This window comes from Kogia breviceps, chromosome X (genome assembly GCF_026419965.1).
Source record: "Kogia breviceps isolate mKogBre1 chromosome X, mKogBre1 haplotype 1, whole genome shotgun sequence".
Lineage (NCBI taxonomy): Eukaryota > Metazoa > Chordata > Mammalia > Artiodactyla > Physeteridae > Kogia > Kogia breviceps.
In genome coordinates, this window is record NC_081330.1 from 47,863,009 (window position 1) to 47,889,101 (window position 26,093).

General features: G+C 37.5%; 1 protein-coding gene across 4 annotated transcripts in view; it reads right to left on the reverse strand.

Moving 5' to 3' along the window:
- Positions 1-26,093, reverse strand: part of DIAPH2 (diaphanous related formin 2) — an 886,560-nt gene that overhangs the window by 144,302 nt on the left and 716,165 nt on the right. For 2 of the 4 annotated variants that reach the window (XM_067024271.1, XM_067024270.1), the window contains one exon: positions 24,025-24,120. In XM_067024271.1, the coding sequence (XP_066880372.1) occupies positions 24,025-24,120 (96 nt within the window). Of the gene's footprint in view, positions 1-23,926; positions 24,121-26,093 lie in introns of those variants that run through there. The other 2 variants (XM_067024269.1, XM_067024268.1) reach the window with 1 other exon arrangement.

A 26,093-nucleotide genomic window follows, 5' to 3' on the forward strand; every position in this document is an offset into this window, starting at 1 on the left:
ACCCTTTTTGGGGGGATAAGGCATGATAATATTATTTGGTTATGTTAAAAATAATCCTTATATTTTGTGGATAGATATGGAAATGTTTACAGATAAAAATTTAAAAGTAATGTCTAGGATTTGCTTGAGAATATCTAAGAGTGCGAGTATAGATGGAACAAGATTCAAGAGGAGCTGATCATTGTTGAAGCTGGGTGCTGAGTTCATTATATTATTCTATTTGGTACTTATTTGAAAATTTCAAAATAAAGAGTAAGGTGGAAAAAAATGGACTGGCTGGCCACCAAGGCGCCATATCAGATGAAGCAATTCCAGCTAAACCACCCAATACGGAGAGGTAATTTCCCAGTCCATACCTTGTACATACATACAGATTTCTCTCTCTCGCTCTCTCTCTCTCTCTCGCTCGCTCTCTCTCTCGCTCTCTCTCTCTCTCTCTCTCTCTATATATATATATATATATATAGAGAGAGAGAGAGAGAGAGAGAGCGAGAGCGAGAGAGAGAGCGAGCGAGAGAGAGAGATAGATATAGATATAGATATGTAGAGGAGGTAAGAGCAGTGAGATGAGGAGCATAATGTGGGCCTCGGGAAGGCGGACTGAGGGAAAATGAGGGAACTTGGAAGATTAGGTCATTTAGTAAGATTGACAGGTGTGAGTTTCAGTTTGCAGGATTGGGGAGAGTATAGCAAATCTGAAAAAGACACCAATGCATGTAACTCAGTGAATAATGAATAAGGAGATTGCTAAGCAGTAATGAAGACTAAATTAATGCTACAAGCATACTGCATACATAAAAAATGAAGATAATATTTGAGATTCTTCCATGGGGGTCATGAATTCATTTTTAGTATTTATTTTGTTTTGTTGTTGTTGTTTGATTTGTTATCTTTAGGAGGAGAGGATTGAGTAGCAACTGTGCTTCAATTGTAACACGACTAGCAGAGAGATATGATTCTAAATACTATATTCTGTATGTTGTATATGTTTTTCCCAGGAAACTTTCCAAATAGCTTGAATAATTTATGGTTTGATTTGAATACTTTGCAATAGTTTGGAAATATGTAGATATTTCGTCTCTTACTTTGTGAAAGTTTGAAAAAGCAAGGGTCAACCAGCAAAGACAAAATCAAACAGTAAAAACCTCATATTTGAGAAAAGAAGATATGTTTTAACATCTAACTGGGCCATTTACAAAAGAATAAAGACAATCACTGAAACATTTGTTCCCATGGCCATCTGAGAATAATCCCTCAATAAATAACTATGGACACTTAGGAAAAGAAGCTTAGATATAATAATACTGCATAATTTAATAGGACAAATAGCTGTAGAGCAATTTCATTTTAAAATAGAAAAAAACTAAAATGATATCTCACCTAACCAGAAACTTCAGAAAATGCATTGGTCTGGATGGCTGAGGGTTTATAAATTTTAAATAGCAACGTTTTTTTAGCTTAGCTATTTTGTATAGAAATGTTTTGAAGAAGTATTATACACTTTGATGCCTTCATAAAGGGAATCTACTAAAAATACATCTTTGCTGATTCACATAATTACCATGAACATCAAAGACTGCTGCGCTCTAAATCCACCAAGGTCCTCAGGGCATACTTGAGGTATGTCTATTTGTTTCTTTAAATACACCAGAACTACTCTGTGTTTAAAGTTCTTTTTCATCTTAAAAATTTCATGTTTAAATTATTATTTTATTAAATCCAATGATATAATCAGCACATGGTCACGACAGAATATTTTGAAAAGTAGAAAGTAAAAATCACCCATAATACCATGACATAGCCACAAAGCCTGTTAATATTTTGACATATTTCATTCTGATTTATTTTTAGAAACTATATACATATATTGTACTTAGCCAAGATCAATTATAACCAGTTTTGTATCCTGTGCTGTTGCTTTGTAAGATGTTACCTGCTTTGCAAATTAGTTCACCTCCTCTACTGGAGTCAGCATATTAGCTATCATTTCTTATTGATGCCAGTGGGTCTTAACATAACCGTCCCTCTCCCAGTCCTACTACGCTGTTTCCCAATTGCTGGGGGATGAAAAACCAGAAAACCCAATTTCACAGAACTGTGTCTAACAGAAGAATAAATAGATTTGAGTGAGGGACTGGGAAAGCTGTCTTCAGATGAAAGTCCATGTGCTATTGTTTAGGGACTTGATCACATTCCTTTTGCCTATTCAGAGATCTTTTTGTTTTTGCTTACTTTCAGGCTTATGGCCATGTTTCGAAGAGACAGACGCCATTTCCAGGTAGGTATGATTGCTGGAATAGCTGAATTTCAGAAGTGAAGTGTTACTGTACTGCAATGCCAATTAATCCCATAAATTGAATGCATGAGTCGGATCTACCATCTTTCTGGTACACAGACAAGAAAGGACCCACTCCAATTCATTCTTGCTGAATAAGCAGCAACAATCTACATCATCTCTCTTCAGAAGAATGAATTGCTTACACATCTGTGCTCCTACACCACCATGTATTCACCTCAATATTAAATCATATTGTATTACACTAGGTGGAAGTAAAATGAACATTGTTTTGTAGATCAAAAATTAACAATTCATATGGCTCAACCTAATGGTTAATTTCATGTGTCTCTCTTGTCCACACTAGACAGTAAGTACCCTTGGCGGAAGGTCCATCTTGGTGCCCTAAAGGTCTGGCTATAATAAATACTGAAAATATTTCTTTAAAGAATGTGAAAAATAGGTAGATTGATCTAGATTTGGATATCTAGATCTATCTATCTATCTATCTATCTATCTATCTATCTATCTATCTATCTATCTATCTATCTATCTAAAACCCAGCAATTACAGGTGTTATGCTCTGACTTGACCCAGGTAAATGATGCTTTGTACCTGGTAAGTAATAAAGAATTCTCATTTCACTTTGTTTATTTATTTATTTTTTATTTTTTTATTTTATTTTATTTTTTTTGTGTGTGTGTGTGTGGTATGCGGGCCTCTCACTGCTGTGGCCTCTCCCGTTGCGGAGCACAGGCTCCGGACGCGCAGGCCTAGCGGCCATGGCTCACGGGCTTAGTTGCTCCGCGGCATGTGGGATCTTCCCGGACCAGGGCACGAACCCGTGACCCCTGCATCGGCAGGCGGATTCTCAACCACTGCGCCACCAGGGAAGCCCTGTTTATTTTTTTTTTAAGATAATAAGCAGTGGATCTACTTTATTCCCCCTTCTAATTGCTTTTTTTTTTTGGTCTACTGCTTGGAGATGTTCTTCTCATAAGTCTTCCTTTTTTTCCCCCAGCTTTACTGAGATATAATCAAGCTATAACATAACGCATGCTTCAGGTGTACAACACGATGATTTGATATACATATATATTGTGAAATGATCCATCACCTCACGTAGTTACCATTTTGTTGATGTTGTTGACATTTAGGATTTACTCCTTTAGCAACTCTCAAGTATACAATCCAATATTGTTAACTGTAGTCACCATGCTGCACATTAGATCCCCAGAACTTATTTCATCTTCTAACTGAAAGTTTATACTCTTTGACAAACATCTCATTTCTGACACTCAGTAGCCCCTGGCAACCACTTATCTACACTTTTTTTCTACGAGTTCGCCTTTTTAATATTCCACATGCAAGTGAGATCATACAGTATTTGTCATTCTCTGCCTGACTTATTTCACTTAGCATAATGTCCTCCATTTGGTCTGTAGTGTTATTCAAGTCCACTATTTCCTTAATGATTTTCTGTCTAGATGATCTATCCAATGTTGGAAGTGGGTATTGGAGTTCCCTAACATTACTGCATTGCTGTCTATTTCTCCCTTTAGTTGTTAATATTTGCTTTAAATATTTAAGTGCTCCAACGTTGGGTGTATATATATTCATAATTGTTATATTCTCTTGATGAATTGACACCTTTGTCACTATAGTGTGACCTTCTTTGTTGCTTGTGACTGATTTGTTTACTTGTTTATCTGTATTCTCTTGAATTTCATTAAGTTTCTTTAAAATAATTATTCTAAATTTTTTGTCAGGCAATACATGGATCTCCATTTCTTTGAGGTCAGTTTCTGGAGCTTCAATTAGTTTCCTCTGGTGATGTCATATTTGCCTGATTCTTCATGATCCATGTAGCCTTGCATTGGTGTCTGTACACTTGAAGGAGCAAACATTCCTTTTAGTTTTTACAGATGGGTTTCAGGAGGTAAATACCTTTTCCTATTGGTTCTCCAGGCTAAGTGGATTGTCTCTGGAATGTGTGGATGCTGATGTGTTGGAGCTGGATCACAAGGCTATCACTGCGTCTGCAGTTGGCAGGTGGGTGTGGATCTTGTGTGATCCCTGGGTGGATGGGATGGCCTCTAGGACCTTGCTCAGTAGGGTGGTGCTGGGACAAGGGTCTGCTTCAGGATCCACAATTGGGTCCTCAGACAGTGTGTCTGTCCCCAGGTGTATGGATGGGTATGACTCCCACTAGGTCCCTGAGAGGGTTCCTGCCGGGTCACTGGGTGGGTCCCTAGGCAGGCAGGACTGGCTATGGACTAGGATTGAGAAGTGTTAAAACCAAGTCCCAGGGCAGCTTAAGGGTCCACTGCCAGGACTGAGATTTGTAGAACTGGCTCTGGAGGCTTCGATGGGTGTGTCTTCTGCCAGGTGCCTGGGTCGGCTGGACTGCTCCCTGACCCCAGCAGGGAGGGGCTGGAGCCAGGTACAGGGTGATTTCAGGATCTCAAGAGGTGCAGATGGGAGTGTCTCTTACTGGGTTCCTGGACTGGCAGGACCGCTCACAAACTGCAGCTATGAGGGGTTGGAGCCCAGTTACAGGGCTGTTTCACAATTTCTAGTTGGACCGAATTTGGCAGCCTTACCTCCAGGGGCTTCAGGACCACAGCTGAGACAGGCTGAAGCTGGTTCACTGGCCACTTCCAGATAAAACAGATACTACATTTATTTAGATAACTTATTCATTTCACAGACCTTTACTGAGGACATATAATGTGCCAAGAACATAAACAATCTTAGCCATTATTTATTATATGGGTGACAGAATACTTCAGAAGTCCATTTCCATTGTGTTTTGCATTTTATCTTTTTGAAAAAGAAACCAAACCACATATTATTTTAGTCAGATGGTTCTAGAATACTAGCAAGGGGGCACTGACCAATTTGTAATTCTATAAGTGATGTCCTTCTTCATGTGGTATGGTTCCTTTTCACAGTCACATTATTTACCATCAAAATCAAATATAATGGGCTTCCCTGGTGGCGCAGTGGTTGAGAATCCTCCTGCCGATGCAGGGGACACGGGTTCGTGCCCTGGTCTGGGAAGATCCCACATGCCGCGGAGCGGCTGGGCCCGTGAGCCATGGCCGCTGAGCCTGCGCGTCTGGAGCCTGTGCTCCGCAACGGGAGAGGCCACAACAGTGACAGGCCCGCATACCACAAACAAACAAACAAACAAACAACAACAAAAAAAAACAAATATAATGAGCACAAGAACCTCTAGAGAATAAGAATTTTAAATAAGAATTATATTTGAGAGGACTTCCCTGGTGGCACAGAGGTTGAGAATCTGCCTGCCAATGCAGGGGACATGGGTTCCACCCCTGGTCCGGGAAGATCCCACATGATGCGGAGCAACTAAGCCCGCGTGCCATAACTACTGAACCTGTGCTCTAGAGCCGGCAAACCACAACTACTGAGCCTGCGCACCTAGAGCCAGTGTTCCACAACAAGAGAAGCCACCGCAATGAGAAGCTTGCGCACCTCAACGAAGAGCAGCCCCCGCTTGCTGCAAATAGAGAAAGCCCCCACGCAGCAACAAAGACCCAATGAAGCCAAAATTAAAATTAAAAAGTTAAAAAAAAAGAATTATATTTGAGAATAAGAATGCACCCACAGTCATTTCTCAGGATGGCCAAATTCTAGATGACCTCTGAAGGAAATCCTAGTATCACTTTTTACAGCATGCTGAATTTGTCATTTGAAGCCAAACTCTAGACACTGATAGCTTCTGTTCATAAGTTTCATGAAAGCAAGTGGAAACCTAAAATATTAATATCAATAGTACGTTTCTGCTTCTGACAGAGCTGTGATGGCTATGGCTCCTCTGATCATAAGACTTAAATATACATTTGTCTCCAGGAAGGGACACTTAAATCAGAATAACAATATCTTTATGGTGATATTATTATGTATAAACAAGTTATATCTCTTAGATGCATAATTGACTATATTGGCTTTGTTTTTAGAAAGATATATTACTTTTGTAGTCCAGTTATAACTAAAATGTTTGAATATTCAGTGTATCAAAGCAAAATATTAAAAAAAAATTTTTCTAGATTGAAAAATAATCAGGGGAAAAAATGACTATTTTAACTCCTGGAGTTGCTTGTCCTTGATCCAAAATAATTTTTCTTTCAAAAATTTCACTGCACTGTAATAGGTTAGCTGGGAAAATAAAACACTTTCCATATTATAGATGTAGCCACAGAAGAATAAGACTAAGGTTGAACTATGAAGGCCAGGGTACAGGCAATATTTCCATTGCTTTGTAAAGTTATAATAGTAGAAACAATAGATATCATTATAATTATTTAGAACCTGGAGTATGGAGAGATGGATACTTTAAAATAAGGTTTGTTCTAATTGTTCCATTTAGAAAATATCAGTCTTACCCTATATTGAAAGTCTGACAAGCAATGTAACTGAAAGTTCAATATACTATATTTACTGTGATTAATTAAATACCCCATAAATTCTGGCTTATATTTTATTTGTTCATTACCTTAATCAATTAAAGATATAAATGAAACCAATAACATTTTACCTATTTTCATAATAATGACCAAACAGTCATAATAATCTGGCATCACATCTTCTTAACCATCAAATTACTACTCAAATATTACCAAAAGCTCCAGTTTCAGGGATGAATACTGGAAGATCTCTTCACCCAAAACAATGCTCCTCTTTTTAATATGATAACAGTTTTGTAGCTGAGTGCTATATGTCCTCACAGCCTTGAACTATTCAAGAAGAGGCAGGTAATGTAGGTACAAGTTGGATCATACAGAGCCCTTCCAGCCACTGTAAAAATTTTGAATTTTCCTAAGAGTAATGAGAAGCCACTGACATAAATGGTATTGATTTAATATAGTAATGACAGTAACCTTTAAACACTGTAAAGCTCTGTTCAAGCTTTAAATAAATATACTTTTAAAGTTTCAAAAATTTCACATCTACCATCTCACTTTAACTTTTTATTAATTTCTATTTGCTTAACTATTTTTAAAAATTTAAGTATAGTTGATTTACAATGTTGTGTTAGTTTCAGGTATACAGCAAAGTGATTCAGTTATATTATATATATATATATATATATATATATATATATATATATATATGTGTATTCTTTTTCAGATTCGTTCCCCTTATAGGTTATTACAAAACATTGAGTATAGTTCTCGGTGCTATACAGTTGGTCCTTGTTGGTTATCTATTTTATATATAGTAGTGTGTACATGTTAACCCCAACCCCCTAATTTATCCCCCCCCTTCCCCTTTGGTAACCATAAGTTTGTTTTGTACGTCTGGTCATCACTTTATCTTCATAGTCACTGTAGGAAATAAGCAAGGTATCCTTACTTGTGATTAATTTATGGATTAATTTGTTAAAGTATGGAAAATGTGCTATCATTATGAAGATTCCCCAAGTTTCAATGTCGAAACTTCCTCTTTTTTTGAGGGAGAGGGTGTTGAATGGATTAGCCATGGTAGATTTTCTGAGAGGTTTTAACTTTTTTTTTTTAATTACAAATTTTCCCTTCCTTCAAAAAAAAAAAAAAGGAGACCATTTTAAAGGAGGCTTATCCTGTGACTTAAGGCTGCCACTCGAATGGGCAGTACATCTTAATGAATGGTGCTAATCGCATTAATATTCTATACTACCACATAAAAGCATAGCACAGAGATATGTTAATAAGAGATACAGGCTGTAGTTATAGCACTTCAGTAAACTGTGGGACATAAGAGTTCCCAGATGGAAAGAGAAGAAAAGAGACAATGTGGTTGAGGGATCAAGGCAGAAGCTGTGGGGAGGCAGGGGCTGCAGAATGAGAAAGTCTCAGACTAGAAATAGTCCAAGGAGAGAGTGGAAAACATGATAGAATGGCACCTAGTTCTTACTAGACACCAAAGGAGTTACATATGTAACATGCAGACATACAACATAGCTTGTTTACCAAGTATGATTTTCAAAGAGGCTTTTATAATTAAAACCCATCCTCCCCAGATCCACATACTTTAAAGGAAACTAACCAAGCTTCTTATCATTCTAAAGCTATTTTTTTCAAGGGTGTTATAGGTTAAAAAATTGTACACATATTAATTCATGGTACACACAGACACCCCTTAGTTTTGAACCATTGTAAAAATTTAACTATATAACATGATTTTATAATATCTTTGAGGATTTTTACCTTTTGATACCCATGTGCAAATTCCACTAACATTAAGGTGCAGATGTATATGTGCTCACCAGTGGATGTATATATCTAAGTTTTACTGAAGTAAAAAGATCCTACAGCCATTATTTATTTCCAGGCAATGTAGAATTTGAAGAATAGCATAAAAGTCTTTTTTTTTGTTAAAGCCTAATGTTTATTTACTACCCTTCATCTAGATGCCACAGCACTCAAGAAACTTGAACTGATGTTCGCACAATACATAATAATCACTTGATCCACCAAAAAAAAAAAAAAAAAAAAGCAGCTGCTTTGTAGGCTTAACCATGCTGCATAATGCTGAGGACAGAACATGATAAATACCATAGCCAATTGAAATTGTATAAGCAATTTTAGTAAGTAGAATGTAAGACATACAGCACCATTCAATGCCGAGTATTTTCACAAGCAGTGGTAAGAGGTTCTAACCCAGGGCATAATGGGTCCCTCTAAAGGGCACCATGGGGGGAGGAGGGGCTCATTCAGATATTGGTCCCCTTATCCTTTGTTCCTCTGACTACAGCTCTCACTCCTTGCTTGTCATCTGAGTGGGGATTTAGGCAGATGAAATTCTCTAGGATTATAATAGGAATTGTTCTGTTAAAAGCCTGGTAACCAATTGAAAATCCTACCTTCTCCCACCCCTCCCCAACAATCTTGCTTTGGAATGACCATCAGTTGTTTCACAAGATAAAATACATTTATATTGTGTCAAGTTGTTTACCTGCTAGTTAGCCAGGAAATATTATTTAGTTTTATTACTTTAATTACAAAATCATAAAATAAAATACATACACAATAAAAACAGATTATGCAACAAATACCTGTTTTCAGATTGCCTTGGGACTGCTTATGGAGCGGTTTGGCCCAACGCAATGACTAAAACCAGATTTGAATGCTATTATAAACAGGCATAGGCTTTCCTTACATAACCCATATTTATATTTATCAATAAAAGCTGAGACTTAAGGCTTGCTGTAATAACTTTGTGGAGAAAGCAGGGCAAATTTATTATCTGTGATCCCTTCTTTATCTCCCCCTCTTTACATCTGGGACAACTCTGTAGTACTTAGGTGATATGACTAAATCTTATTAGTGGAGGGCTTTTCTATTTTAAGCACAAATCTGGCATTTAAAAATCCCAATGTAAAAAATTTACATAGAAAATGTCATGAAATTAAGCAAATTAAAAGATACTGTCAATAGCATGCAGTACTGTCAAAGGACTAATAACCCCAGTTAAATAGTATCAGGAATGGGTAGTAGATTTTTGAAAAGTAGATACCAAGGCAAGAGAGACACTTAACGTCAAAGCATAAAAGATATCTAGAGCACAATAGCTATTATACTGACCATCAGTCCTTTGATTATTATTTTATCATTTGTACAGTTGACACATAGGGGTACAAAGAACAGTAAAAATCTATGAGGTTTGTAAATTACCAGCTTGCACCAGTGCTAACCATGAATCATAACCCGTGCTAGAATAAGGAAGGATTCATTTCCAGCTTCACGTATTTACATGTTTCAAAACTACCTTATTGAAGAAAATATAAACTACCAAAATTGTTAATATCATCTTTTCAAAGCAGGCTTATTTCTTTTTATTCCACAACTTGATTTTTCATTCCGTGACTGTTTAAGCGGCAGGCAGTCAGTAATATAAATTACTCATGTGAATTCTGTTTCAATTAGCCTAAGAAGAATCATAAATGTGAGAAAAAAGAATTTTTAAGTTTGTTAGTTAAGAAAGAAAAAAACATTTTAACCATAACAATATAGTAATTTCCTTGCTATTCTGATGCAGAATCTTGCCATTATTAAAGAAGTTAGAAGAGTAGAACACTTTAGAGTACTTATTGAATTTCTCACTTTAATAATGAAGATATGGTTCCGTGTAATCTGCAATTAATTTAAAGGTAGTGAAAAAGAAGTAATATTCTACTATCTCTGTTTTGTTCTCTCCCATTCAAATTTAACAAGTGGTAGGAGCTTTCAGAACAGCATGCACAAAAGATTCAAATTAGATGTCAAAGTTGAATGTCAAGTTTGCCTCTTTCTATTATTTGAATGGGATTTAACTAATTTGTTTGATAACCTATTATTTTATTTTTTTAAGAAAATTATCGTCTTCTCAATAAAACTTAAAGCTCTGGAAAGTGAACTTCAAAAGCAGTGACCATGTCATAAATAGTATGATATACACACTGAAAACAAATAAAATGACACGTGGGTGGGAAAGTGGAGGAATCACATAAAAGAAATGCTTTGGAGGAAGGGGAATAAACAAGGCAACCTTAGCAAAGTTCTCTCATTCTCTGCCCCAAATGCAAGTCAAATGGGAACTTTTCACTTGGCAGCAATGTTGTCCTATGACTGAAGCACCCTGAAAATGTACCAGGGGTTTGTTTTCATTTTAGCTGTATTTCTGACGTTTTATGGGCTGTGGAGATACTCCCCGTATCACATACGTTGGTAATGCACTGTGCGTCATCTCTAAAGATCGCGTTATTATGACTGTGTTCAGAGAGCTCTTGCTTTGGGTTATTTCTCTAACAGAAAAGATGGATTTATTTAGACCCTCTTACCCAGTCCCCATAGTTCCTACAAGCGGCATGGTCAACTGATGTGAAATAAGTTGACAAAGAAACAATGTGCTTTAAAAACGCGACTGAAGCTTTCACATCATTTAGAAGAGGAAAATTCCAGGAATAAAAGAGCGTGGGTCTACCTTAAAGCAGGAATTTCCCTGCAGAGAGAAACAGAAAGAAACGAAGGCACGTAATGCCACTGCAGCTGCAGTATTTCTGAAGTAGGACACTCAGAAAAGGGCACAAGCTCTTCACGTTTCCAGAAACATTACGTTTAATTCCTCTACGAAAGATTTAGCAGCTTAGTGGAAAGAAGCAGCACACGGGGGGCGGGGACCACCCTGAAAAAAAGTCAGCACTGCAAGGAAATTTGCTTAAACTACTATTAGAAAGAAAATATTTCAGAAATGGTTGCCTCTAATAATCTCATACCTTAAGGCTAGAATAAAAGGTCATAGCTAATTGGTACAAAAGCAGCTTTGGATACACAGGAAGTGAAATTCTGTGATGAATTCTACCCAGTCACTACCCTTTTTACCTTCAATTATGCCAGGACATGTACCCCATGTTATAGAGCTCAGAAAAGCCGAAAGAAGGCATACTTCAAAACGGAGCTTCTTTTCCATTAAAAAAAAAATTGCCACATTTAACTTCTATAGCCAAATCAACGAGGGTAACAAAACCTATTTGATGGTCAAGACTAGAAGTTAAGTAGTAGTTGGATAAATTATGCATAATGCATAACAAAAATGTTTCTGCATGATTTGATGAAAACAATCACGATTGATAAGAGGTGCTACTTTCCAAGGGCCACACTTGGGTTTAGGTAAACAGATAAGCACACACACTGTACAGTCTTTCTTTTACTGGAGTTAGCCTTCAAGTTAAGGAAAAAAGTAAATGAACGGAGGCGTACGTTTTCAAGATATTAGAGAAAAATTTAACATATTATCTTATAAGAAAAGTGCTTTTTTAAGAAACTTTTGTTTTATGTGCCTTAATAATAAAGAAATCTCCTTAGAGTAGAACTTAATTATGACCTGTTCCAGTAAAATCTAAAATTTTATTTGAATGAATGTAGAGAGACAAAAATAAAAAAATACTAAACCTGCTAAACTACTCATTGAAATCCCGAACATCTTCCTTTTCATTGAAGACATTCATACCTGTCAAGCTGTAAATAACAGTGCATTGTGATTTGAGGAATTTTTATGAAAAGGTATTTTCATTTTTCTTCTTAAGAGTGTATACTTTTTGCGAGCAAAAAATCATGTAGTCATTTCACAATTGTCTATATTAATTGGTAAAATAATTTACGTATTATGTAATTTATTAAGGTTTATTGTCTACTTGATGCTTTCCTCACTATCAGGAGTACTTATAAATTTCAGCAGGAATGACATCATAATTCCAAAAAGGTTGGGAGCCAAAAGCCCATCCAGGAACATTTCCCTGTCCCTTTGAAATGTCCTTCGTTGCCCCCGGTGCTGCCACCAAGATGAGGAACAATTTGGCATAAAGTAAGAGAGGGTTTATTTGGAACAATAAGTATTGCCAGTGGTCTTTGTTTTCATAAAAGAGACAATGCTGAAATTTAAGAGAAATAAAATAGACTTCAAACAATGCTGATATAATTATATTCCCCCATTTCCTCCCCCTAGTTTTTCTTTTCCATGGCTAGCGTGTGGAAAATCAGGTTGGGACAATGGAGGTGGGAAACAGTGTTGTGAGGGAGATAAATTGATAAAACAGGATTCTTCTGAAGCAGCAGAAGGGAAGTGAGGAAAGTGGTGTACAAAAGGCCCCAGGACCGCAAAGCATGGTAAGTGGGAAAAAAGTTAAGAAACTGGAAGCATAAGGATAATTTATAATGCAAAGAATCTGTGTGGACACCATTCAACTTGACCATAATCCTTTTTCAGTGCTTTGCATCTTCCTCTGCCAGGAAGTTTCAGTTCTAAATGAGCCATGCAAACTGATCAATACTATTTATGGCAACTGAAAAAAAATATTTAAATTGCTAAATGTGATACTTTTCTTCCCATTTGCCCTTCCCAATCTGCTACCACCCTGAATTCAACATTTAAAATATCCTCTAATAGTTTCCTAGAAGTTCATTATGTTGGAACTTCATTTCTAAATTTATTTTCTATCTTGGACCACTACCCCAGTCACTAAGGAAGGCACTTGGTGCCTTCATGTTGTGGGTTTTTAGGACTATTAACTGAACTTGTTTTAATGTTCTCTACATGTGCATGAGAGTTCAATTTGGACCTTAAAATGAAATCCAGGTACTAGAAAAGTTGTTTAAAGAGTCCTTTTTCTTTTTAATTAAAAAATGTTTATGTTTGATTCCAATTATCTGTTGATAATAAAATAAAATCTACAACTATTATGCACAAAGCACAGTCATCTCTCATGATCTCTGTCACATAAAATAGTACTGATATAGATGACTGAGATGAAGTCACAAACATAACTAAAATAAACACTGGCCTATCCACACAAAGCCATACTGCTTATCCCTCCTGGTACAAATTCCCCTTCACAGGTTAACTCCAAATATTTGAAGATAATCTATCAGTTTATTAGGAAATAACATTTATTAGGAAATAACAATAAACATTTACACTTTTGATTAATAGCTATAAGGCTGCTAAAAGTCTAACAGGAATTCTAACTGTGCAAGAAAGATGAAATCCATGCACAACAGTATTAACTTTCCAAACAACAATATGAAAATCATATACTTGTTTTTGTGTTTTTTCGTTTCTTTGTGTCCAGGATATGTACTGGCTTTCTGAAACCACTGCAGAGTGGTGAATAATGTATGACATGAAAAAAATAAATCCTTGTTCATTGTCCAGAGAGTACTGTATTGCTTGCTGTATACTACATCTATGCAAGACAAACAATAGAACAGACCAGTAACCCCAGAAATCTCAAGCTAAAACCTTCCCAAGTGGAAAGGGAAAATATCATCCTGGATTCTAGAAAGTCTCTGAAACAAACAGCTCAAATCCCTAGAATACCCCTACGTACTAGATAAAACCCCTTAAATTTCAGAAAGATTGGTCCTCCTGAGTAAATCTGTGAGAAAACTGGAAAAACAATTACTATTTAATGTTATTCTAAAGAGATTCACTAACTCCCATCCACCTCCCCTGTCTTATAGGACATATTTGCAAAGACTGATGAGAAGATATGTAAAACTTAAAAGGCTGTTGTCAATCTACTTTTCCTGTATTTTCTCTAGTAGTACTTAGGAATTTTGCCCTCTAAGTCATAGGAATAGAACAAACCATGATTTGAGTTGAGAATGACAAAGAGGCAGTAGTCAAATGCAAGTACAATGGATGTAAGAATAAGAGTAATGGCATATAGTTATATTTTGTTTTTTTATAAAAACTCAGCATTTTTCTTCACTTGTCAAGCCTAAACATTACTGAGTAGAAAAGGTCATATGAAGGTAACATACATAGGACATTCGAGCTTGCCCATAAAATAAACTCAGATTTAATGGAATTTCATTTACAATGATGTAGAATGGAATTCCTATTTCCTTCATCCTCCAAATTTCAAACTTGAGAGATAGCTTTAGGTACAGTATATTGAAAAGGCTTTCATGTAGATTCATTTATTTTTTTTATAATTGTGAAGTGTTCAACAAGCAGTTATCAAGAGTATACACTATACTCAGTTATGTGCTAGGCACTAAAAATATATCACAATCTTTTAATAGTGAAATATAGTTATAAACCTCGACATATTTTAACACTTTGTATCATCAATATCCTTAAGAGAGATGACATTGAGCATAACCTCAAAAGGCTTCCTGAAATAGGTGAAGCACAATATTAGGTTCAAGGTATCTGGGCTCATCCTTTTGCAAACGCAAAAAATACCAATGAATAATGGAAGAACTTGAATCTCAGAAGGGTATTATAGAGCCTTAGGTACCCACTGCCCTCTTCCTTCCTTCTCCTTTGGCTCCTCTCATTTTAATGGACACAAGGAAAGAAACTACCAGGATTAAGGTTCAAATCATAATACACAGGAGAGGTATTTCCAAAGGTTTCATTAAAACTGGGAGATGGGTAGGGAGTACAGTCATTTGCAGGTGAATCTAGCTGCCTTTGGCCATTGGGGCAGCAGATGGAATTCACCTGGACAGGAAGCAGAGTTTATCATTTCTTATCCCCATTTAGGAAGATTTTCAGTAATATACTACTGAGTCCATATGATAGAAATAAGCCAATCAATCATTACAACCACCAATTAGAACAATTATTTCCCTTTAGTTTTGGCAATTAGTTTTCTAGAAAATTTAAGATACTTATGACAGTCTGATAAATACCTTGTCATTTAATATAGTTATAGATGCACAGAGTGTCTGCTCATGTTAGAGTGGTATCACGCACCTGACACATAGGGTCCCAACGATTTATTCCTGAACTGAAGGTTTGTAAATAAGCAGGAGGTTATGGGAGCTTAGCTACCAACATTAGCATGTCTGCGAATTTTTGACATGGAATTAAAACTACCAAGAGAAATTTACTGCTGCATAATAATTGCTTGTCCTAACTTATCCCATATTCCAATATCTAAAGGAAGCCTGTTAAATTCATATTCTCATAAAAATCAGCTGAAATTGACCTTATCTCCTACTAGCTTGCAGAGATCACCAATGAAGAAATCTGCAGCAGAGCTGATTATATTGTGTAGGAGAACAGACAAGCAAAGTGATTGAAATTTCTTTAGAGAACATCATCAGTGCTTGCTTAGAACAATTTTGCATATAAATAGGGCATAAATGGTCTGTGTTCAATTTGTTCTTTAGTTGTCAAAGAATAATCAAGGATAGACTACATAGCAATCTTCTCTTTCTAGCCTCCCTAATGCAAACCTAGGTCTTATTAATCAATACATGTATGTGTCTGTCCTGAAAGTAAAATTTAATTTCCGTAAAGAAAAAGAAAAAAACAAACAAAAATTAAGTAACTAATACAGGTACACACTTCATCATAAGATTCACATGAAGCGATGAAAAAAAAAAAAAAAAGACACTAAATTAAATGGCCTTAAAAATGAATAGCATTTTAGAACTCAAGGCATCTGCCTCACTCTCACCCCCATCCAAACACACTCTCCTAAAACTGTTTTTGCTAAGGTCACCAATGAATTCCTAACAGTTAAATCCACTGGATCCTTTTCAATCCTTATTTTATTGGTCCTCCTGGCTACATCTGATGCTACTCAGCACTCACTCTTTGAAAAGCTCTATTCCTTTGGCCTCAGCGATACCACACTAGCTTTTTTCTCCCCACTCCTCCAGAACAAACCCCTTCATGCTATCTTTTATGTGCTTCAGTTTCCAAGCTAGTCCCATAAATTGGTGGTTGTCAACTTTTGTGACATTAAAATCTCCCGAGTAACTTTTTTTTAAATTGAAGTACAGTTGATTTACAAGGTTGTGTTGGTTTGACATGTACAGTGAAGTGATTCAGTTACACACATATTTCTTCTTTTTCAGATTATTTTCCATTATAGGCTATTATGAGATATTGAATATGGTGCCCTGTGCTATACAGTAGATGTTTGTTGTTTATCTATTTAACATATAGTAGTGTATATCTGAATTACTTTTAAAATATACTATTGCTCAGACTCTGACTCCATAGATTTGGATTTGATTGCTTCAGAGAGGAACTGGACATGGGTATTTTTTAGAAGTACCTCAAAGTGATTCCAGTGTGTAGCCAGGGCTGAGAACCAGTGTCACAAATTTTTGTTTTCTCCAGGGCTTTCCCTTTGCCCGCTGCTCTACTCATTTTCCCCAGATTATTTTACCTGCTCTCGTATTTTTAACTGTCACCTAAATGTTGATCGATTTCACCAAGATCCTAGAATTCACCCTCTAGTTATTGCCAAGAGGTAACCGAGCTAATGCTCTTGAGAACACTGAGTGGCTGGCCTGAGGATTATTTGATCCTTTTTATCTCCTTCCCCTCCTCCACCCCCACCAGCTAAACTCTCTGTATGAGCCCCAAATGTCCTTCATTTTAACTTATGCAAACGGAACTCTGCATTATTAGATGGCTATGAATCACATACACACAACAGATGAGAAAATGCTTTGTTAACTGTAAAACGCCAAGCATGCTAAAGTATTTTAAGTACATCGCATAGTATATGCTCAATAAATACAGTTGAATTAAGAGGGAAAAGTGTCCTATATTTGGAAGTAAAACCAGGCATAATTTATGATTGGCAATGCCATTCAAGACTCATGAAAGCATCTAGAGTTTCCTGTCAGAATTTCTAGAAGAGATACAATTTATCTTTTCATTCTCTAACTCCCTTTCTTTCCTTCAAGCGCCAGCACTTAAGGAACAAAAGATATTCTTCATTCTTTAATCCATTAAATCCTCCCTCTTGGCCCTCACCATTCTACTGAAACTGCTCGGGAAAAGGACAGCTGTTACCTGCTAGTTGACAAACCCACTGGTCTATTTTCAGTCATCATTCTACTTACTTAACTTTCTGCAGGATGTAACCTTGCTGACTTTCTCCATTCTGAAATTCTCTCTAACCTCGGTCTTCCAAGCATCACTTTTTGCTGTTTCTCTTCTTCCCTTTCTATTTTTTTTTCCTCAGTGCCCTTTGTTGATTCCTCTATTTTCCACCTAAATATTGTAATTCCTAAAGGCACTAGTCTTGGCCTTTACCTCTCATTGGACATACTCTTCCTGGGTGATCCCAAGGTTTCTATAATCATATACATGCAGATGTTCCCCAAATTGGTTATCTCCAGTCTCAACCCGGCTTGCTTTCGTGTGTGTGTGTGTGTGTGTGTGTGTGTGTGTTGGTTTTTTGTTGCAACAAACTTTTCATCATTACCACTGTTCCCTTCCATGTCTCCACTGCATGTATTTGCCACCATTCCCCCTGTTCTCCAAACTACTATTCATCCTTCAAAACAGTTCAAATGCCACTTTCATCATGAAAACTTTCTTGAATTCTCCAGGCAGTTTATTCCTCTTTTAGCACTTTGTACATACTTATATCATAGCATTTACATTATGTATAATTCTGTCTTTCCCATGAGCCGCTGAGTTCTTGAGGGCAAGACCCATGCTTTATCCATCTTTGCCTTCCAGGGTCCTAGCACTGTTGCCTGGCCCCTACTATTTGATCAATAAATAGCTGGATGAATGCTGTGTTTTTATTTGTTTATTTGTTTGCATAATGTCATTTTTTTACTAAATTTGAACTGCACATTCCAATCTAATAACTGTACTATAGACAAAATGGGGTTTAGTTGGCTAATCTAAGATTCTAACACTTAGAAACAGAGACTGAGGAGGCTCAAGGGAAAGAACTCTTCCACAGGGAGAAAGAAGTAAACAGCTTAGAATGATGACCAGCTTGACTTAGTAAAAATAATAAAAGAAAAACAAATGCAAAACCCCAACAGACCCTGGTCATCAAAAAAGGAGGAGGATACTGAGTACTACATGGGCTTGTCTTTGGGCCTTGCTGTATGGGGCCAAATCCTACGGAGATCAAGAGGGCTGTAACTTAAACCTGAAAGCTGTTTTTCTAAAAATGTCTGTAAGACCTTGATGCTTACGTAGTATATTATCTTGGTACATTGGTGGAATGTCACACTGTACATAGGTGGAGTGTCACACTCAAGGAAGAGAGAGGCATTTCTTCCCACTTTACCACTGACCGCTCACAGGCTCTGGCATCGTGAAGGCAGGAGAGTGCCGGTTGCTATAGCAAACAGCAGGCAGGGAAATGCATGGGATTACAGGTGAAAGCGAAGGAACAGTGGTTACTGTGAGGTAGAGAGGCCCAAGAAAATGTGCGTTTTGTTTTGCTACAAAAATACTTTTCCTAATACTTAGAGTTTGGTTTTTTTCCTCTGTTGAATACCATTGTTTCTTGTCTCCTCTCTGTTCTCAAATGGTAAATTATACCTTCTCATTCAGACTTTTATCTTTTGCTGATCCATAAAAATAGGATCATGTGTCTCCAGAGTTTCTTCTGTTTTTTTCAAATTTAGTTTTCTTGGTTGCCCTGAGTAGTTCTAAAACCAAAGTACATTTCTTTTGTTTCCTGCTTTCATTTCTTCATAATGCTTTTCTTGTGTGTGTGTTTTTAATGTCTAGAACTATATATCAAAATCTAGTCAAAGACGAGAGGGGAGGGGATGCGGGGAGTTACGCTATGTCCTGTGCTGCACAAGCACACTATTCCTATCTCATTATGGCACATATAAGATTGCATTGCATTTTTTAATTAAAAATTTTTTTTTAATTGAAGTATAGTTGATTTGAAATGTTATGTTAGTTTCTTGCACTACACTTGTATCACGTGGATTATATTCATGTTTTCCCAAATGGTACGTGAGCTCCTTGAGGCAAAAGTCCTGTTTGGTGTTGCATCCTCAGTACCTAATCCAGCACGTGATGCCCAGGGGGCATCCAAAAGAATTGTTTCATTGTTGAATGAATACTGTCTACCCCTAGAGCCTCACCATCTACTCACTGCTGAGTCCCTGCATTCTGGCTCTCCCAATTCCATTCCAATATTGAAAAGATGCTCTTAAAATATCACTAGAGAGCTCCCAAATGGCAAATCATTGGTCTTTATCCTTTTTGATTCCACTGTAGCATATGCCATTATTGAAAATGCCCACCTTTTCTGCCTTCCTTTGCTTCTAGAATAATAATGTCTTGATTGGCCTCCTACATACCCAACTGCTCCTGGTCTATCTTCTCTACTAGTTCTACTTTTAGCCCCAAAGGGGAGGCATTTTCAAGCTTCTGGCTTTGGATCTCTTTTCGCTTAATAATCTCTCTAGGGCTTCCCTGGTGGCGCAGTGGTTGAGAATCCGCCTGCCGATGCAGGAGACACGGGTTCGTGCCCTGGTCCGGGAAGATCCCACATGCCGCGGAGCAACTAAGCCCGTGAGCCATGGCCGCTGAGCCTGTGCGTCCGGAGCCTGTGCTCCGCAACGGGAGAGGCCACAGCAGTGAGAGGCCCGCGTACCGCAAAAAAAAAAAAAAAAAAAAAAAAAAAAAAAAAATCTCTCTAATAATCTCTTCCATTTCCAAAGTATAACCAGAAATCTCATAAACTCAACCTCTTGTGATGAAATCTACACTCAAATTTCCAAGAAACTTCTGGACATCTTGACCTCAATTCTCTGCTACCACTGTCAGTTTCACTTGCCCCAAACTGAATTTGTCTTCTATCACTATTCCTTTTTCCTGATCTTAATAGTTTTCTCTCGTAACCCAACTGTCCTCCCAGATAATCAAAGTCAAAACCCTAGATTATCCTTGACTCCTGGCTACTCCCCTTCTCCTAAATTATCTCCTTTTGACTAAGAATTATTCATATGACTAATTCATCACCTACATTCCTATAGATTAAATGTCCTAATATAGAGATTTGATCATATTCTTCCACTGCTAAAAACAATATACTCCCATTGCCTAAAGAATGATATGCGAACACCTTAGTCTCTTATTCAAGCACTGTATGATAGGGTAACAACCCACTTTTCCAGAATTATCTCCATACTTTTACACTTTATATAACCTATTTTCTTACTAGCTGTACCATTTGCCATTCTCCCAAAATGCTTTGCACTTTCTAAACTCTTAATGATGTTTCATTTGACTCAAATGCCCACTATCCCCACCTCCAACTCCTACTGCTGACATCCATGCTCATCCTTCAAAGCCTTTTTCTCCATGATATTTTTCTGATATATCAATATGGTACAGTATTTCCCTCCTCAGAACTCACACAGTATGTTATTAACACCTGGTGTATAATGCCCCTTATCTGCCTTATTCTGTAGTCTTTCTGTCTTTTTTTAATCTTTTCTATAAGACACAAGGGTCTTATAACGAAGGAAATCTTATCTTAATTATTTCTGCATCTGCCATCATGTCCAGCATAGTACCTTTCACAGAACAGAGGTCCAGTGCATGAATAAATGTTTAGGGGCTCATTTCCTAAGCTCTGAGTTTGACACCAGCACAGCTGTAATCTGGGTAATTCAGCCAGTAGCAGCCATAGTGGCTACTTATTGCCTGCGCACATTCTGATTGGCTGGGGCCCACACTATACCAGTTATTTATATTTTCGATATCACTGCTGATGTGATCGTCTCCCTTAAAATGGTTTTGGTGCCCTTAACTGAAATAACACACTCAGATGAATGGGCTGGAGGCAATATTTGGGAGCTCCTGAGTTAACTAATATGAGTTCTTCTTGGGGAGGGGAACATCAGCTCACTGTGGAAGATCTACAATGTCAGCAACTAATCATACCATTTATTAACATTTTGATTTTCTAATGAAGAATACAAACTCTCACCTGATTTTGTTTAAATATGCAATTGAAAACACTGCAATTAGAAGCACAATTGTAGGGCTCTGTATTTTACATGCCGGGGTGTCCATCTGTAAGTAATGATAATGGGGTTGGCAAGCGGAGAAGTAACTCTTTGCTGTCTGTGGTTGACTCTGATTTCAGATTTTTTTGGCTATTTCCTCTGATACGACTTTACTTGGAGTAAACAGCCTTCTTTATAATTTGATTTTTCTGCTTTTATCTCATCATGGTGAAGTAGAGGTTTCTGGACAGGAGCAAGGATGCTGGGGTTAAACAGGGAAAGTGTAGCAATAGAAAGTCAATGGGATCTTGGAAAGGAACCAAATACGGTGCCTAGGAAAGTGGAAACAAAAGGAGGCCAGCAGGAAAAGATGATCTTAGCTAAGAGAGGCAGAAACAGCGAGGAAATCTGGAAAAGCCCCCCCCCCCTCCCAGTTCTGTCGCTTTTAGAAAGAGGGAAGCAGACGGGAGAGTTTTTGGCAGACTTGCTAACTCTGTGCCTGCCTTCCCCTCCCCGTCCCTTCACACACTTCTACTGATGTCCAAGATCCTTTACCAATCACTGCCACTGTCTGCCTTCTAGTTTCTTCTTACTGCTAGACATTTGCATTGGCTGCTGCCACTTGGAATGACTGCCAGGGCTAACTGGGCTGATATTTTTGACCCTACGTGTTCATGGAGGCCCTCCAACTACAAAGCAAAAGAGGTCCCAATTTAGATTACTTGGAATCAGTACTAAAAAATTATGCAGTTTGTGAATATATTCTTGGTGTTTCACAGTTGACAACACTATATTCCCTTGAGTACCAAACTCACAGAAACCCCATGGAATGATCTGTTTCTCTTAGTACAGTCGTTCTAGAGTCAGTATGAGGTGTGAGACTAGTCAGACAGGGGCCTTAGCAAATGTATTTTAAAAATAAACAGCCTAGAAACATGATGGCAGTTCTTTTATGGCATAGAATAACATGCTTTTACTTATCAGCTGCTTAAGAGAGAACAGAATTGATAGAAAAATTATTTCAGTTTGCTTCCACTGCCTATTAATGCTCTGATTGTTCAAGAAAGAGCAGGGAAGGTTTCTATTTTCCTTAAAAGGTGGCAGGGGCCTCTGGTAGCATGATAGAATATTCTCATTTTACAGGTAAAGATTGAGGACAGATTAGTACTGCCCCTAACATTCTGCCATGCAGCATTAGCGTAAAAAATGTGGACATATAAATATAGATGTTAAGTTTCTTTCCTGCAGTCTTCCACTCTTTCTGTAGGCCATCTGCAATGTCTTCATCCACATAAAGCGGTCTTACACTCCAACCAAAACACTCTTGTCCTCTCAACCAAATCTAACCTTCAGGCTAATGTACCCATCGGGATTCACTCAAATGCGAAAAAGATGAAATATAACTTATATTGTCTTCCACCATGAATTTCACCATTGCCAAAAGCTTTTCTGGACCATTCTGCCCTGGGCTCCATTTCTTTCACTGGTTTGTTGGAGTACAATGGTTTTGAGAGGTACCAATTTCCATTTTAATAAAATGTGATCGTTTCTATTCTAAACACAGAATATTCTAAACACAGTTCCTATCTAATAGGCTATTCACGGCAAATCTTACTAATCTAAATTAAGTAGAGTTTCCATGTTTACTATTAATTTTCCTTTTTTCATTTATGTCTCCATATAGCTCTACAGCCCATGAAGAGAGCTTTTACAGTCAACACACCTAGTTTCTCCCTCTACTTCAAGAAAGATAGGAACTAACAATATAAAAATTTCCTTAGAGGAGATGGATAGCTCAGCCTACTTGGATTATTCTGAGAGGAGCTATGATTTACTTCAGTCATAGGGTATGAAGAGGAAAGAGAGACAACTTTCTGGGTCCATTTGAGTGAGGGAACTTGTTCTGCTTCTTTTATGTTTTTTCTTCCTCCGAGATCAATTTTCATAGTGTGGCTTTGTTACTAAGCAAACAAACACAAAAAGGGGGTTCCAACATTTTGGGACTTTGGGGGATCTTGGATCATCTGTGCCTGTCGTCTCTTTAGAAACATGGAGAATGGAGAATGGACTGCAAAGCCAAAATGGCCTCTGGAAAGGAGCATTATCTCAGTTTCCTTACCTGTAAATAGCTAACATGACATCATTAGGGCTAATTACTTGGAATGATTTAATTACATTTATGGTTTTAAACCATCTTGTACTCAAACAACATGTTCATAAAATCACAATTAAAAATATTTAATATGAAACACAGCAGGAATCCTTGCTTCTAAATTTTTTTTGCAAAGCCTACAGTTATTTGAAGATGCTTTTACCAAGTTGAAACTTGTGATCACGTAGATATAGAAGCCTGCTGAGATTTCACACGTGAACTGAGATCAACTGTTTAAAAACATTTTTTTCACGAGAAAGGTTTTTTTTTGTCTTTTGGGGTTTTTTTGGTACTTGGCTCTGAGCACTTACATTCTATAATATCATGTGAGCTGGAATGGCTCTTACCTGGATTCCTTGGAATCCGCTTTCTGCGGTCTCGGAATGCTGCACCTGATTGCAGGGCTTCTAGAAGATTATCCATCACGCCAGTCTCATCACCCTCTGGAGGAAGGGAGAAATTGGAATTAATCTTGGAGCAATTAAAGTTAAACTACAGGAAAATAAAGGGAAAAACTCTTGTCAGATTTACATAATACCCCTAAATTAAAGACATATATCTGTTTTAACATAATGGATCCTGTCAGTTTCTGGCACCACAGACTACTTTGCTTATTACGCACCATTAAGCAAAATTCATGCCAAACCCACTGTTCTTTCAACTTAAAGACCTTGTCTTGTATTATTGATGACATGCTCAGTATGCAAATAAACAGTAGCTGATCAGCTACTGCTGCCTTCCTGTTCAGATTCGTATAAGATATTCCTAAGCAAGAAACCACTGACCCGGCTTAATGCAATCAACATGCAGGGCGTGATTTGATGAAGTGGAGTTACACAAGGTTAAATACTGATTGTATTAATACCTTAAGCATTCAACCATCATCTGTGGTTATCTTAAAAGACACTATTTGCAAAACACACTTGCATTCGGTTCCTATCTAATCCATATCCTTTACCCATTTTGAAATGCTGACATTGCAGAAGGCAAAGGTGACCACATCATCTGAAAGTCCACATTTTACATTTGAGAGACATTAGCCAGAGTCTCATCACCCCTTTTAGAATGCTGTTGTGTTTCTAAACTTTTCCTATGAGCGGAGTACTCAGAGATGTTCATGGAAATTCCTAACGGAAACGTATATAAAACATTTCACCCTACTCTTATCTTTGACAATTCTGGCTGTCAAAAATACTTTTAAGATTTGCTAGGGCAAGGTGTCCATTGCCAGAAACTCTCTGCGAAGCTGTGGATGATCCACAGTGAGCTGAGGACCCTCTTCTCAACAGGTCTCACTGATGAAAAGGACCCTTGCCAGGTGGTTAATTTGAGTGGTAGCTAAGTGTGTGTGTCTGGGGTAGAGGACACTTGTAGGCAGGAGGGTTAAGAGAAGAAAAGGGGGGCAGTGAGGGAGAAGAAATTATTTCTGATGTTACTCCAAAGTGAAATTTAAATCCTACTTTGTTTAAAGAATTGACTGTGGGGTGTCAGATCACAGGAAAAAAATATTTTCTTATGGGTCAAGAATAAGCTAAAATCTCTTTTGATTATGCTCTTCATTTGACTTGAGATTTCCTCAATGTTACAATCATTTATTCTTTTAAAAATGAATTCTCTAGGACAGGATATTGAGTGAAAAAATAAAAGGAAACTCAGAGGTTCTCAGGTATAATATTTGGTGAAAACGGGAAAAATAAAGGGAAAGTAGAACCCCAGTGACTCAACAGGGAAAGAGGATTGTGCACTTTTAGGAATATTAAGGCTGCAGACACATCTGAACCATGACCTGCTCTTTACAATGGAAAGAAAAGAAGAAATGAAGGAAGTCTGGCGTGGCTGGAATGTATCTGGGAGAATTAAATTTTATGCAGTACGCACTTCACACTGGTTATATGTTTTTTTTTTTTTTTTTTTGGCTGCACCACGTGGCTTGTGGGACCTTAGTTCCTCGACCAGGGATCGTACCCAGGCCTACAGCAGTGAAAGCGCTGAGTCTTAACCACTGGACCGCCAGGGAATTCCCATATTGGTTATATCTTATAATCCTCCCAACAACATATTGAAGCAGGAAATATCTCTGTTTTTCAGCTGGGTATACTGAAACTTAGAGAGTTTAAGCATCTTGCTCCAGATCACACAGCTGGCATGTGGAGGGGCCCAGGTATGAACCCAGATCAATCTTTGCATGACAGCTAGAAGAAGGTGAAATGAACCAGGCAAGTGATGGCCAGATGATGAAACATCATAATTCTGTTGTTAAAAAAGAGACAATAGGCCCCAAATGGAATCACTTGTGCTAAGACTCACATCACCAACTGGAGACTTCATACTTAACCTAACTGCAGTTTCAGTCTTTCACAGGAATGTAATCTTAACCACTCAATCTGGAATTCCCTGGTCAGCACTAGTAAGGAAA